Here is a 15930-nt window from a genome sequence, read left to right on the forward strand (position 1 = left end):
TGTGTCCAATTCAACATGGATTCAGACGGGATGTTTATAGAATGCATTAATCCAACGCCTCCCAACATTTTGAGGGCCAAAGACAGTGGCGAAGGGTGGAGGTAGACTGTTAAGATTCGCTATAAATAGTGAAAACTAAACTTTTTTAGTCATATATAGGTATTTGTTTTTATTGAACTAAGACTACAATTTACAGATGGTGTTAGTTAGTTTTTAAAAATCAATTAAACCCTGCCTAAACGAAACCATAATAGTTTTGGTCTAATTTGGGCAATACGACAAAATTGTGCACACTTTTTCATTCATAGTTATTTGTTTTCGTTGGATTAAAAATACATATTACACATATTGTTGGTTATTTTTTTTTTAATTCGTTAAGCCCTGCCTAACCAAACTATAATAAATAAAAAAATATTATCCTATTTATAAAATATTCAAAGTTATGTATGATTTAATTGCATAATTTTAGATATTTTATAGATAGGTACACATGTATTTTTTGACTATTATCTATTATGGCTTGGTTTCTCAGGGTTTAATTGAATTTTAAAAACTAACCAACACTATCTGTAAATTGTAGTCTTATTTCAATGAAAACAAATATGTATGTCTGAAAAAGTTTGATGTGCTCTTTTTATGGCGGATCTTAACAGCCTACCTCCACCCTTCGCCACTGGGCCCAAAGCCCACCATCTGAAGAGTCTTTGTGTCAACATACGACTGTTGACAGTGATATTGACACTGTCCGGTGGTACTAATAAATGTTAAATACCATGTGTTTACGTATTTATTTTAATCCCGCGGGGTTTACGCCTATCAGCAGTATTTTCGGTGTTACATGACAGAATCGATACGAGGGATATCATGGCTCTATAATCTGTATCAGAGATTCCTAACCTTATATGACTGACAATGAAATAAAATTATGATGAAATTAAGAAAATATTACATATTTATATCATAATTTATAGTGTTTAGGGAAATACGACGACATATTATTAAAATGGTCTGTAAGACGTTGGGTCTAAGCCCCTCAGAATCAGAAAAATACAAACTATTTAGGTAAATGGAACACCTATTCCTTCTTCTTATTATTGTATCTTCCTACATATTATATGATTTGATTTGTTACATGTTAATTGTACATATTATTATAATATTTCACCGTAGCACAGTTCGCCATGAGCTTTCTTATCGGAAAGAGATGACCAGATGAAAGAGAGAAAATAATGGGAACTGAAATACATAACGGGTAAGGCAATAGCAGGTAACCGACTCGAGTAAGGAAGAATCCGGGTTAAACTCACACACGTGTCAAGAATACGTTTTACGTCGAATACTGAAAACTGCTCTCGGTTTATGCATTTACGCTCATTTAATGTTGGTGTATTACACACACTATTACATGTACATAATGCGTGCTTCATTTTCGTAGGACACTCACACATTCAAAACCCGGCATCAACATGCGGGGCATTGAATATAGCCTATCGGTATTCTATTTATTATCTGTTCTGTGGAGATGACCATATACTATACCTACCTATAGCATTGCAGACAATTATGTTCCAATTTTGTTATACCCTAACCTAATCTTACCTAACACATAATCCTGTATATCGGCTATTTTTTAAATTTGTAGTATGCATTGATGTAAAATTGTTTCGTGGCCGGAAACTTGTACGTATGCAGTTCCCTGAATCACACTTCACCGTGAAATTTTGTATCGGAAATATATAGCCGTTTATTAAAGACGGGTCTTGGGTCGTATAGTACATACTGACATAAAATTCATGTCTTCAATTTCAACACGGTTATCTTCGGTTTACACTTTACAGGAAACCAGCTGCAAACAAATTTTGAAAACAGCCGATATACTGGATTATTTGGTAGGTTAGGGTTAGGTTTTCATTCTTGAATTCATGAATTTTGCCAAAATCAGCTATGAATATTGGATTAATGTCCATATTGAATCTAATAAAATTGTAGACCGTAGGTATAGTACACTGTCATCTCTTTCCGATAAGAAAACGCACGGCGAACTGTGCCACGGTGGAATGTTTTACGTACAATTTATGTCACCAAATTGTTTAGCTTTAGGTGGACAAAAAATGACGCACTCAAGAGGGGGAGTTATATAATATTAATTAATACAATGTCATTCTACCAAGAATAAAATTGACAGTTAACAACATTAAAGTTTTTTTTTCAAATAGATTTATAATTAATTAATAAAATGCCTACGTGGCAAGACCATTAAATATTCAATTGAACAAAATATATATTTATGTGTAGGTATTATTATTTATTCGTCATTTTGAACAGAAAACATTTTGAATTATTATTAAAAATAAACAATGGAGATTAAACATTGAAATAATAATTACAATATTTTCTTTATTTAAATTTTATCACACTGACCGTGACCTTATACTATTTTTTTTTCATTTTATTGTATTTAACCGATGTTAAAACGGTAGACAGGTACCTATATTTTTGTGTTCTTTAACGTATGCATTTTAATGAACATAGTGACAATAATAGTGATTAAGTCCTAGGAATTGCAATACGGGTATTTCAAAACCGGTTTTCAATTATTAAATTACGGTTTTAAAACTCAAAAATACCTGTAATTTCGGTATTAGGTAAGATACACATATTCTATGTTTTTCGTAAATGAAATTAATGTTTTTTTCACTACTGACAACTATATTTTATATTTAATTTAATGGATAACGTTGACTGAAACCAACAAAAGTTAAATAACTTTAAAACAAAATCACTCAATAATTAAAAAAAAAAAAGAAAATATGGTACTGTTCGGTTATCAGGAATACAGCTGAAAACACATTTTGAAAATAGCCGAAAAACTGGATTATTTGTTAGTTTGGGTGAGGTAAGGTTAGGTTAGGTTTGGTTAGGTTAACCTAACAAATAATCCAGTTTATCGGCGATTTTCAAAATATGTTTTCCGCTGTATTCCTGATAACCGAACAGTACCGAAAATATTCATGGCAAATATTTCCAATTACTATATAACTTTGAAACGTTGAATTTGAGAGAGATTCTTCTGTACCCAAACTTATAATATTTGTAAAAATTAGCAGTTATAAAAATATTATACATCAACATAATAAATGTAGGTACTTTGGCTTGCTATAAAATAGTGTTTTAAATAGATTTTAATAGTTATATTTCGTCTCTGTTCTGGCAGAACACACTAACTGGAGAATACTAGTTTTGAGTAAATTGACTTTGAAGTTGTTAAAATGTTTGAAATGGTCTATCATGTGAGTTTATTAAGTAATCGTAAAAAGGATGACTAAATTTTAAAGGTTATTAAAAAGGTTTCCAGACGGTTAAGTTTGAAATAAGGAACATTTTGGTATAACAAACTCAATATGTCATTTTTTCGAATTAGTGTCTTCTGCCAGAACAGTGACGATTTATTAATAGGTACTTCTTTTTTTCTATGATATGTTTTGACGAATACCGGTATTCAATAAGAAAAACCGGTATTGATCTATTCATTCGGTGTTGCAAACCCTATTAAGTCCTACCTGGTAAATTCATGCATTACTTTTTTCTGAATTAAATTTGAAAAAGATTAAAATATCGTAGAGAGACAAGATAAAAATCGACACCGCATTATTATTTGTAGGTAAGAAGCAAAAGAACTTGTCTCCATGTTTTTAAATGCACAATCGGCACTCTTTGAAAACAATGGTGAATAAAGATCTTTAATTTCTTTTATTTTGTTAACTGTCAATTCATGGTGGAACTGCATTGTATTGTTGTTTAATTTAATAAAACGCATTTTTTGTAGTACTTATTCCACTTTTAATTAATAAATTATAACTGGTTTCGTCCGCCTCAGAGGGACATTTTCAACTGAATACATTTTTTTTAAACAATATTTATCAAACAAAATCCAAAGCGACAGAAATAATATAACGAAATAATATGTACCTATTGTTATATTATTTCTGTCGCTTTGGATTTTGTTTGATAAATATTGTTTAAAAAAAATGTATTCGGTTGAAAATGTCTCTCTGAGGTGGACGAAACCGGTCCTAATTTATTGATTAAAAGACAACAACAATACGAAAAAAAAACTCTATTAATATAAAATAATGAAACTTAAAATGTATCTAAAACCCTCTCAAAACTGTATCTATATTTTTGTATGTGAATGTTTCGATATGTAAGTGAAGGGAGAGACGCCCTTTTTGCTTTTCGGCATCCGAATGCATAATTATTCTAACTCGCCTTTGAAATATTTTAGAAGGGAGTTCTTTGAAACAACCTAAATAAGTTAATTCTTATTGGTACCTACAGATAAATATATACATTATATTTTAGTAAGACTATTAATTATTGATCAGTAACTCATGACTGAGGATTGTTACTCGGACAGCCTTATCAGTGGATTGGCCCTATTTCTCTCAGCATTCTACGACAACCTGCCTCAGTGGAATAATCGTGGTATACTATCGAACCAGTGCAACTATCTGGAGCATCCAATATGTGAGGCGTCTAATTACAAAAAGCGACAAGTCAATTCAATATTTTCGGGAAACAACGTTTTTATGTTTCAAGCTTCAATTGTTTGTTTTAACGTGAGATTATTTTTTCCGTTGTATTCTATGTCGAAATTAGAACCAAATGACAATTTGTTTCAGCCGATAAACTCTTAAATGTAATAAATATAGGCAAAATAAAATTAGACATAGCGCTATTTGTAGCTCACTTTTTAATTTACTCCGCATAAGGCACATATTTCCGTGGCACTGTCATGAGTTTACCAGATGCTACAGCATGGGAGACGACCTTTTCAATATTGAACGTTCCCTTATTGGTTGACTTAAACACGCGCGAAATCAACCAAGCTTTAAATAATATGAAGAACGGACTTTTTGGCGGCGCTTTTTGTAATAAATCTAGACTTTTTTTTTCGTAGGGTTATGTCGCGTTTTGGAATTTATAAATCAATACATATTGTGTAAAATTATACAAAGAATACGTGCGTATTTTTTCTCGATTTTGACCAAATGTGGACTTATCTCTTTTTGGAATTAGACGCCTCATGTATTTTAATATATCGAAGTGGCATGTCTAAAAGAGAAGCGCGGGCAATACAAACGGACATTAACGATCCTAATAATTATTACCGTTAAGCCACGCCCATTCGATAACCACTTGATAACCTAACTCGTAGGTTATACCCTCAGTTATACCGGTGGGCGAGTGTCTGGGTATGGGGAATGTATCTGGAAACGAATTCCGCGATTGAATTGATAAGACGCCAGATGTATTAGAGGCGAAGTAAATGTGGAAGTCAGTGGCAGTGCTAGATTTATTAACCCCGCCCCCACACGACGCCTTAAAAATCAATTAGAAAATATTGTGGATATTTTTTTTCAAAATTGTCCCCTCTAACCATTTTTCTGTGTGCGCGCAAGGTTAAATAAATTGGGTACATTAATATATATATCTAATTGTAAAATAATTATCTCCACTAAATTCTCCTTTTTAGAGGCCTATGTAGTCACCACCTAAAAGTTGATAATAATACACATTTGGAAATAACCCTGCCACTGACTGGGTGGTTTCCCAGATAAAATAAGGAAAAATATGATATTATTATATTATAATATATCTAAAAATAGCATGGAATTTTTTTTTATATTAGAGTATTTGTACTTACTTGCAGATAGCGACTCTGCCGCAGATAAAGCAGCGGTCCTTGATCTTGGGGGTCCACCAGACCCGGCTCTGCCCGAATCCATGTATGACAGTCCGGTTTCACCGTAGCCACTCGTCCATAATTCAGCCTGGAATCAAATAAATTGGCACAATTAAAAAAAAAATTGAAATACCGACAATTGTTTAATGAAAATATTGGCTACGATATTCAGAACTTTTTGAAAACATAATATGAACAAGGTGGCACTAAAAGGAGGGATGAAATATCCCCATAAATAAGAGATATTATTTTTTACCACGTTTTTATTAGCTCGTATTCTTGTTTGTCCGGTACAGATTTTTTCTTGAGCAGTACAATTTTTTTCTTGTTTGTCCAAGATTTTTAACTAACTTCCCGACTAGCTAGACATTTAAAACTTTTAGAATATGTCAGAACACGACGACAATGCATTCATTTAATACTTTCAGCCATCTCTAAGCAGAATTGAATTCATTTTCAGGTAATTCTGTTTTGTATGAAAAGTTATTTCAACACCATTATTGGTTGTTAGGGGTCTAAGGTCCTAGCAACTAAATTATTAATATATACGTGCGTTACTATGGTAATCAATATGAAATGTCAAAATGACATTTCTGTATTCTATAATATTCATTCAGTATTTCTATCAAGTACAAAAAAAATTATTTAATAATACATAGAATTGTCAAGTTTATGTGATTCAACAGAAAATTTAAAAACGTGGTATATATATAAAAAGTTATTTTTATCTTGTAATTATTATATATTATCCTGACCGATTGAGAACCAAGTAATTTTTTTCTTAATGTTATGGAATTCTCAACCGGAAATTCTCATATGAGATTTCAGAGGGACCACAAGCTAATAATCACATTTTCAGGGGGCCACATCAAACTCAAAAGGGACCACAGACAAAGTAAAATATTAAATCTATTAGAATTTTAATTCAAATTTCATCAATTAGGTACCTCCGGTCGATAGTATTGATATTAAAATTATATAAAAAATCAATACCATAGTAATAGAAATATACATTCACACCGTCGATAACCGTACGGTATTATTGATATTAGGTATAATGTCGTGCGTCCCAGGTTCGTATCCCAGGTCTGGAAAATTCACATGTTGTTTTTCCAGACCCAGGTTATTGACCCTAATAGATTAAACAAGAGACTAACATGCGTTTCCCGCAAAAACCAAAATTAATACAATATCCTACTCCATACTGCCCAGAAGTATTAGAGGTAGGCTGTGTAGAAAAAGTGTGCACTATTTTTGGCGGATCGCCAAACCAAAATTATTGTGGTTTGGTTAGGCAGGGTTAAATGGATTTTTTAAACCTAACCTAACCTAACCTATTTCTCTAAGCCGAGCTTCGAAACAACGCAGATCTTCACCGGCCACGGAGCCTTCAATGAATACCTTTGCAGATTCAAAGTGAGTCAAGCAGACGGCTGTCAGTGTGATGGTAACATCACGCAGGACGTCCCTCACATTTTGAGGGAATGCCCGATGTTTGACTTGCTGAGACACAAGCTCCAAATGGCGCTTAAATCTGCAAAGATAGATTTTCATGACATTTTCAGAAGCAGACAAGCAGCAGAGGAATTTGAAAGGTTTGTTGTTCAGATAGTTAGGCGACTAAAAGAGTTGAATAAAGGAGTAAGTATCACAGAGCAGGAATGGGAAAGATAGATAGAAGAACAAAAAGCCAACCATCATGCGATGGCTGGAAGGTCCCTTAAGTGTCTAATAAGCTTAAGTTCCGTCTTCTCTGACATAGGTTTCTATGGTTCCCTATGTCTCAAAAGCGAATGCGGAGAAGTTCCCAGCAAGGCCATAGCCAAAAGTCAAGCCGTTCCTCACACAAAAGCTAGCTCCAAGTAAAATCATTACTCTTCCAGATCCTAAACCTTGTACATAGCAAGCAAGGTACCCTTTATGTCATAAAAAAAAAAAAAACCTAACCTAACCTAACCTAACCTAACCAACATTGTCTGCACATTGTAGTCAATGAAAACAAATACGTATGACTGAGAAATTTTAGTGTGCACTATTTCTGTCAGATCTTAACAGCCTACCTCCACCCTTCGCCGCTGCTACACAGTGGTTAGTATACATGTCTGATATTCATAATATTATGTAAATATACGTTTTATTATAATTATGTACCTACCTAGTTATATTAAAAAAAAAAAAAAAAAAACATGTGTTTGGCTGGTCGGTCAGTTGTATTATAGTACGAAGTCTCCCGCCACAGTTTTAGCGGATGTGGTTATATGTTCAACATTAAAAACCGCATAAACACAATAACAATAAAAGAAATGACCTCCTATATATGCTTATATAAATCTTGTTTTATGTAAGTTTATTTTATACCGAATGTTTTACGATATATTATTAGTTACTATTACCAAAGCGTTTGGACTACTATACTGTCAATAAAATAAACACCTAAGAAGTCTTAAATTACATACATTACTTTCTTATCGGAAGATCAGATGAAAAAATTACAAATTGTATGTATTTCTAATTTAATTATATACTTATTTTCTACTGTCTTTCCTTTGTATTTCGGTAGTTTTTATTGCGTATTTTGTAATTGTTTTAGGTTCAAGTCGGTTTACAGGAAGCCAGGAGGAAATTTCATGAATAATTCAAAAATGAAAACCTAACCTAACCTAACAAATCGAGTGCTTAAAGTCAGACAACGTTATCTACAAAAAAGTGTTTTTTTTTTTTTTGAGATAACGTTATTTTACATTTACGGCTACATGATAGTCAAACAACGTTATGTCAATCTTTCTAATTTCTTATTAAATCGTCAGTAAAGTTTAACGCTAACAACATAAGTTACCCTTGTTTTCATATTTTTTTAAAACTATCCCTATAAATTTTAACATCATCATAAGCAAGATAAATGTACAAGACACAATAAATTATAAAATATTAACATTAGGTTTTAAATAAACATTTCCCTTGTTGAGTAACAAGAATCTAAAATAACGAATTTTGGCTCTCCTGTAAACTTGCACTTTTGTAGATAGTGTTGTTTGACACTGAGCCCTCGAAATAGTCCAGTATATCGGCTATTTTATTGGCAAGTGACCACAGGCCTTGCGCGTCGTAGAATGACAAAAGGAGTGGGAGCCAACCCGTTGATAAGGCTGTTTTGTCATGAGATGCTGATGAAGAACAAATGTGTGATAAGTAATTTGTATTTTTTTCAGTTCTCAATTGTGTGCGCGCCCGTGCCAGATGCATTCAATCAATTCGAGCATGTCCGATCCTAATAGGATCATATGGACCTCCACAGAGTGGAGGTTTGCATTGACAGATTGTGTTTTTACGAGAAATGGATGTCAGCCACTTGCTCAACCTATTAGGTATACTCAGCCATACGCTGACTCATACACAAATTGAAAAACAATATATTGTGTACTTGCCACTTATACCTGGGATTCGAACCTGGGACCCACGACACAATAGACCGGCGTTTAAGCCGCGCGCCCACCGTGGGTGCATATTGTAACATTAATAAAAGCGTATCCGGAAATTTGTACGTAAACAGTTCACCGCAGGACACTTATTCGTGCGCCGCAGTACGTGAAACACGAGTTCGTATAACATTTAATCAAATGACGAGTTCTTCGTTAAACATTTCACCGTGGAGTATATTTGTACGTATGCTACAACATGTGGCGAATTTTATGAGATGTCTTTACTAGGTTAAGTTAGGTTAGATTAGGTTATGTTAGAGTTAATCTAATTGGAACAGTACAATTTGAAAACTATCGCCGCATTTTGTAAGATAGGTACAAATGTATTCCACGGTGAAATGTCCAACGAAGAACTCGTTATTTGATAAAATGTTATTTGAACTCATGTTTCACGTACTGCGGCGCACGAATAAGTGTCCCACGATAATCTGCATACGTACAACTTACATGTAACCTAATAAAAGATGAAAAAAGGTTAATACTGACCTGGGTGGCATACGCTGGCTGAGGTGTGTATGACGGCTGCGGAGCTGGAGATGGCCGTGAGTGTCCGACGAAACGATCCCCAAAACGTTGGGAAAACGCTGGTAGAGTTCCACCTCCAGCTGATTTACCGCCACCTGTTGAGTAGTCGTCCGACGAGAGGCCACCTATTGAAACAATAATTCAATTATTTAATTAACTATTTTTTTTATTCAACGAATAATTCACAAGATTTAAGAATGTAATATTCTAAGTATTGAACATACATAATTTTGAAAACACTTCTGAGAAAATGTATTATAACTTATAACAAATAGAAAAAATCTCGCATGAATCGAACCTGCATCTCTTGGGTTTCGCGCCCGTGGACATTGACCACAATAATATCTGCTATCTATATGCTAATGCCAAATCTATAACATTAAGGCTATACTTCAGTTGAGGCATGGTCTGCGAATGACGCGAGCCGAACGAAATATAATTTGTCATAAAAATTCAACATGCGTCAATTTTATGTTATGTTATTGTTATATTAGTAATAATAATAGTATATTCAATGGCATGTCTTCTTTTTCAAGTAAATGGGTAACGTTTTTTAGTCATCTTTACACGATTTAACAATATATTCCTCCGACGCCATCACAAAACAAATTGACGTGCTTACACCTCGACTGTCGGTCTCCGATTGGCGACCAGTGAAAAATTTCGTCCCACCTACAGTTGAAAATTATTTGCCGTTTCACTTATGTATGCTCTTAACATACCTGGTGTTTGCCATAGTGGCAAAGATCCTAGCTCTGCGGGTCCAGGGCTGCCTCCAAAGTACTGCATACTTCCAGGATAGCCACCACCAGCCCGGCTGTATGTGGATTGTGGACTGCAATAAAAAGAGAGAGAAAATATGATTAAATACTTACATATAATATATATATATATAGGATATATAAATAATAACAGGGATAGATACTGGCAACTATTAATTTAAGCGCGGCGATTTAGAGACCTAATAAATTATCGCCGCGCTTCAAATTGAAATTGTCGGTATTATAATTTATAATATATGCTGCTTAGTATATTGATAAATAGTTTGGTACCTGCACAATGTAGCAGATACCAAAATATGGTACACTATAAAACGCAAAAAGAGTAGAAAAACCTTGTGTCCAGAAATTTGTACGTATGCAGTTCGCCATATCACACTTCACCGTGAAATGTTGTTATGGTCGTATATTAAAAACTCCTCTGGGTCGTGCAGTACCTACTGAGATAAAATTCATGTCTAAATAAAACACGGTTTTTGTCGGTTTTCTTGTCAGCCAGCGGCAAACAAATGTTGAAAACAGCCGATATACTGGATTATTTGTTAGGTTAGGTAAAATATCAAATCGAACATCAAATTTAATATCTGATAACAATAACGATAGCGTTATTATCAGATATTTGAAAGCAATCAATATCAAATTAAAGTTCATATTGAATTTAATAAAATTTGAGCATTATTGTCTGCAATGCCCCACGAGCAACGCGTATTTTTTTGTTACCACGTTTATCATAGCTGGTATTCTTGTTTGTCCGGTGGTTGTTTATCCAGTACAAATCTTGTAATCGAATTTTAACTAACTTCCCGACTAGACATTTGAAACTTTTAGAATATATCAGAACACGGTGCCAATGCATTCTTTTGATACTTTTAGCCATCTTTTAGTAGAATTTAATTCATTTTCAGTTAATTCTGTTTTGTATGAAAAGTTATTTCGGAAGAAATCCGTAATCCAATCCACTATTATTGGTTGCTAGGTGGTGGTCCTAGCAACTAAATTATTAATATATAGGTACGTGCGTTACTAACTATGGAAATCAAAATTACATTTCAGTATTCTATATTTGTTTGTTTGTTGCAAAATTGCCTCATTTGTGCTAAATTATTAATACATAGAATTGTCAAGTTTATATGATTCAACAGAAAATTTAAAAATGTAGTTATTTTTATCTTGTAATTATTTCATCTCTTTCGTATGAGCTCACGGCGAAATGGCTCCGTTTACCTTACCCCATACGTTGCAAGGACACTTTCTATGGAAAAATCTAATCTTTCTAAAGAAAAAAAACGACACTGCTTACAAAAGTTGTAATATTTTATACCCGTTCCTTCATTCAACGCCACTACGCAATGCATTACCCGCCTACTCTCAAAGGACTTCACTGGGTCAATAAAAGCGAAAAATCAATTAAAATAATGGTTTAATTATAGCAGTTAGGAATCTGCTATAAAGTTATATTGCCTACTAGTTAATGAATGAATTGGTTTAAGAAGATAAACTACTGCTAGAGGTAAACGACTACTGCAGTTTTGTGATAAGATAATCCGTATCTATTCCAGTTGTTCTGAACCTTTGACATACAAACACAAATCATTGGACAATTGTTTTGCAGATACGAGTTGAGTAGATACGTATATAGTTATTTTAAGTCGACTTATCTGCTTATAAAGTTCAGCATTGTCACTTAGTTCGCTTGTCACTTTTTAAATGTATCGTTATGATTCTATTGACACCAGTGGCGAAGGGTAGAGGAAGGCTGTTTAGGGATTGCAATACCGAATGAATATATCAATACCGGTATTCGTAAAAATGTATTATAGTGAGACAAAGAAGTACTTATCAATAAATATAGCTATTAAATCTATCGAAAACACTATTTTCTAGCAACCAAAGAACCTACCTTATTGACCTTTATAAATATTTATGGATCATAATATTTATGCGGCTTAAGCGTTGGACTATCACGCCGTGGGTCTCAGGTTCGAATCCTGGGTCTGGCAAGTACACATATTGTTTTTCAATTTGTGCATTACTCAGAGTATTGTCCTAATACGTTGAGCAAGTGGCTAACATCCATTTTTCGTAAAAATAAAATCTGTTAATACAAACCTCTACTCTGTGGAGGCACATATGATCCTATTAGGATCGGACATGGTCGGAAAAACCAAATTCTTACAAATTAATACTATAAGTCGAGATACAGAAAAATCACTCTCAAATTCAACGTTTGTTGGATGCACTATTAATGTTGGATCAATTTATAGAATAATTGGAAATATTTGCCACGAATGTATTCTTTTTCGAAATTATTACGAAATTTGAGGGATTTTTTTATTATTATTTAACTTTTGTTGGTTTCAGTCAATATATTTGCGGTTCGGCAGCATTAATCTTAACACTAAATTTAATATTAAGTACAGTATAGTAGTAAGTAATGAAAAAAAACTTAATTAATATTCAAAAACTTTCTTAATACCGAAAATACCGGTATTTTGGATTTTTGAAACCGGTATTTCGGTAAAGATAAATAATTGAATACCGGTATTGCAATCCCTATGCACGCTAAACTCTGTCAGTCATACGTATTTGCTTTCATTGAACTAAGACTACAATTTACAAATGGTGTTGGTTTGTTTTTAAAAATCAATTTGTATCAAATCAAGTAGTTTGCGTGCCAAAGTCTTTATTAAAGAAACCTTAGTAATAAATCCAAGGTATCCATAAAAGCATCTAGAGGGTGGAAAAACAGGAAACCATACCCTCGTATGTTTATAGTTTCGAACAGAGAATTAATGTTAACTGAAATACCTATCGGGTGTGGAGTAACAGGCAACCGACGTCGAGTGTGGAAGAATATGGGATAAACTTAAACACGTGTCAAGAAAACGTCATTCTAGACTTGTCTTTCGTTTTGCCAACTGTTCTCGGTTTACGTTTTACGGTTCACAGACTCTCATTCAATATTGGTGTATTTGAAGATTGCAACATATACTTTTGCACGCCTACAATATGTGTTTTATTTTGGTAGGACACTCACATTCAAAACCCTGCTTCAAAATGTTGTGTATTGGGGTGTATAGCCAATCTGAATTATATTAATTATTAGGTTACATGTAAATTGTACGTAAAACATTTTAACGTAATACAGTTCGCCGTGAGCTTTCTTATCGGAGAGAGATGACTGTATACGTAATTAAACTATACGGTCTCCAATATTATTAGATTCAATATGAACATTAATTCAATTTTCATAGCTGATTTGGCAAAATTCATGAATTCATGAATGAAAACCAAACCTAACCTAACAAATAATCCAGCATATAGGCTATTTTCAATTTTTTTTTGCTGCTGGCTTCCTGTAAAGTGTAAACCGACAAAAACTGTTTTATTTAGACATGAATTTTATATCAGTACCTACTATACGGTCCAATGAATTTGGATGTCATTAATATACGGCAATATATTTCCGATACAACATTTATAAATTTGTTTGCTGCTTCCTGTAAAGTGTAAACCGACAAGAACCGTGTTTTATTTAGACATGAATTTTAACTCAGTACTATACGACCCAAAGAGGTTGGACGGTCTTTAATATATGGCCATATATTTCCGATATAATATTTATTCGGTGAAGTGTGATACGGCGAACTGCACACGTACAAGTTTCCGGACACGTATTTATTAATTTGTTCTGTGGTTTCGAATCACTGCAATTTTGAAAATTCTCATAACAATACAACTTTAAAAGTAGTCTACACATAGGTATCATGTTAGAAAATCGTATAAGTAGTATGTTTTCTTATATCCAGTTATCTGTTCCTAATCTTGTTTCGCATTGTTTTTTTGTCTCAAGTTTTACGACAGGTAAGCTTAGAATGAAAATAAATTCATTATTGACAACGTTTCGTCCATTCATTCATTACTTTCGCAAACAAGAGATGAAGAAAAAACTGTAAATCTTATGCCTAGACCAAACTGTTACAATAAATACCCGGCGCCAGGGGTTTGTCTCTTGTCTCAACACTATACTAATCATTATTTTGACATACAATTTGACAAGATTTACCTGTCTTGTTAGAAACTTACCTGTTAGTTTTTTTATTGTTTATATTTATTGTCAACGGACAGGTAGAGTAAAAATGGTATGGGCATCCGTTTGTTTTTCAATTTCCGGTGTAGGAAAACATTTAAATAGATAGGTTATTTTGTTTCATTTGTTGTATTGGAGGTATTAAGAACATTGCCTGTATTCAGTGGTGGAAATATATTTCAAATATTACGTAAATTCAAGGTAAACTATCATAATAGTATTACCTACAGCTTGTTTAAAATATACATTGAGTCAGGCATGCACATAAGGGATGGCAGGTACGAATCCGGGCAACCCCAGAAACAGAAAAAATACAAATTATTTAGGTACTTCTTCGTTTTCGTCAGAACCGCATGACTGAGGATCGTAACTCGGATGATTTTCTGTCAAATAGGCTTTTCAGCGGACTGGGCTAACTCAGGGTTTCCTACGACACGCAAGGACTGTGGCACCCTAAATCGGTGCAATTATCTAGGGCAGGTCAGGTAAACTTTTTGGATGAAGGGCCACATTAGGAATATAAAATGGCCGCAAGTAAAATACTATTTTTAGACATAGGTATAGGTACTATTTATTATCATGAAAAAGGAATTGCAACTTAAAAAAATAAATGATTCTCTAATAGCCAATGATTTAATGAGAAGAATGAAACTATTTTACATTTTTTTTTAAATTTCATGTGTTAATTTTGTAGTTGAGATTCTTAAAACTACTTTCTAAACTATATTCATCGGTAATGCTTGATCGTAAAGGGTTTTTATTGACATTTATAATTGAAAAAGTTTTTTGACATTTGTAAGTTGATCAAACAATAATTACAAGATAAACAGAACTTTTTATATACCACGTTTTTTAATTCTGTTAAACCATATAAACTTGACTTGATTAGCTCAAACGATCAAAAAAAATTTGTACTTGACATGTCATATTGATTTCCATAGTAACGCACGTTATATATTAATAATTTAGTTGCTAGGACCTTAGACCCCTAACAACCAATAATGGTGTTGAAATAACTTTTCATACAAAACAGAATTAACTGAAAATGAATTCAATTCTGCTTAAAGATGGCTAAAAGTATTAAAAGAATGCATTGGCATCGTGTTCTGATATATTCTAAAAGTTACAAATGTCTAGCTAGTCGGGAAGTTAGTTAAAAATCGATTGGAAGATTTGTACTGGACAAACAACCACCGGACAAACAAGAATACGAGCTAATAAAAACGTTGTAATAACCAACATTTGTTGTTCGCGTTTATCCAAATTAAAAGTGTTGTAAAATTTGCTGATTTCTTCTCGACGATGCAATTC

The 15930-nt window shown here is 33.3% G+C and overlaps 1 protein-coding gene across 9 annotated transcripts in view; it reads right to left on the reverse strand.

Annotated features, from left to right (window-relative positions):
* The window catches only part of LOC147069268 (uncharacterized), a 171959-nt gene that overhangs the window by 27133 nt on the left and 128896 nt on the right, over positions 1-15930 (reverse strand). For all 9 annotated transcript variants that reach the window (XM_085951137.1, XM_085951135.1, XM_085951136.1 and 6 more), the window contains 3 exons: positions 10473-10585; positions 9712-9875; positions 5708-5834 (listed from right to left, as the gene is read on the reverse strand). In XM_085951137.1, the coding sequence (XP_085807263.1) occupies positions 5708-5834; positions 9712-9875; positions 10473-10585 (404 nt within the window). The remainder of the gene's footprint in view (positions 1-5707; positions 5835-9711; positions 9876-10472; positions 10586-15930) is intronic.

Source organism: Rhyacophila brunnea, unplaced genomic scaffold (genome assembly GCF_057557595.1).
Source record: "Rhyacophila brunnea isolate RB1 unplaced genomic scaffold, BYU_Rbru_1.0 scaffold_24, whole genome shotgun sequence".
Classification (NCBI taxonomy): Eukaryota; Metazoa; Arthropoda; class Insecta; order Trichoptera; family Rhyacophilidae; genus Rhyacophila; species Rhyacophila brunnea.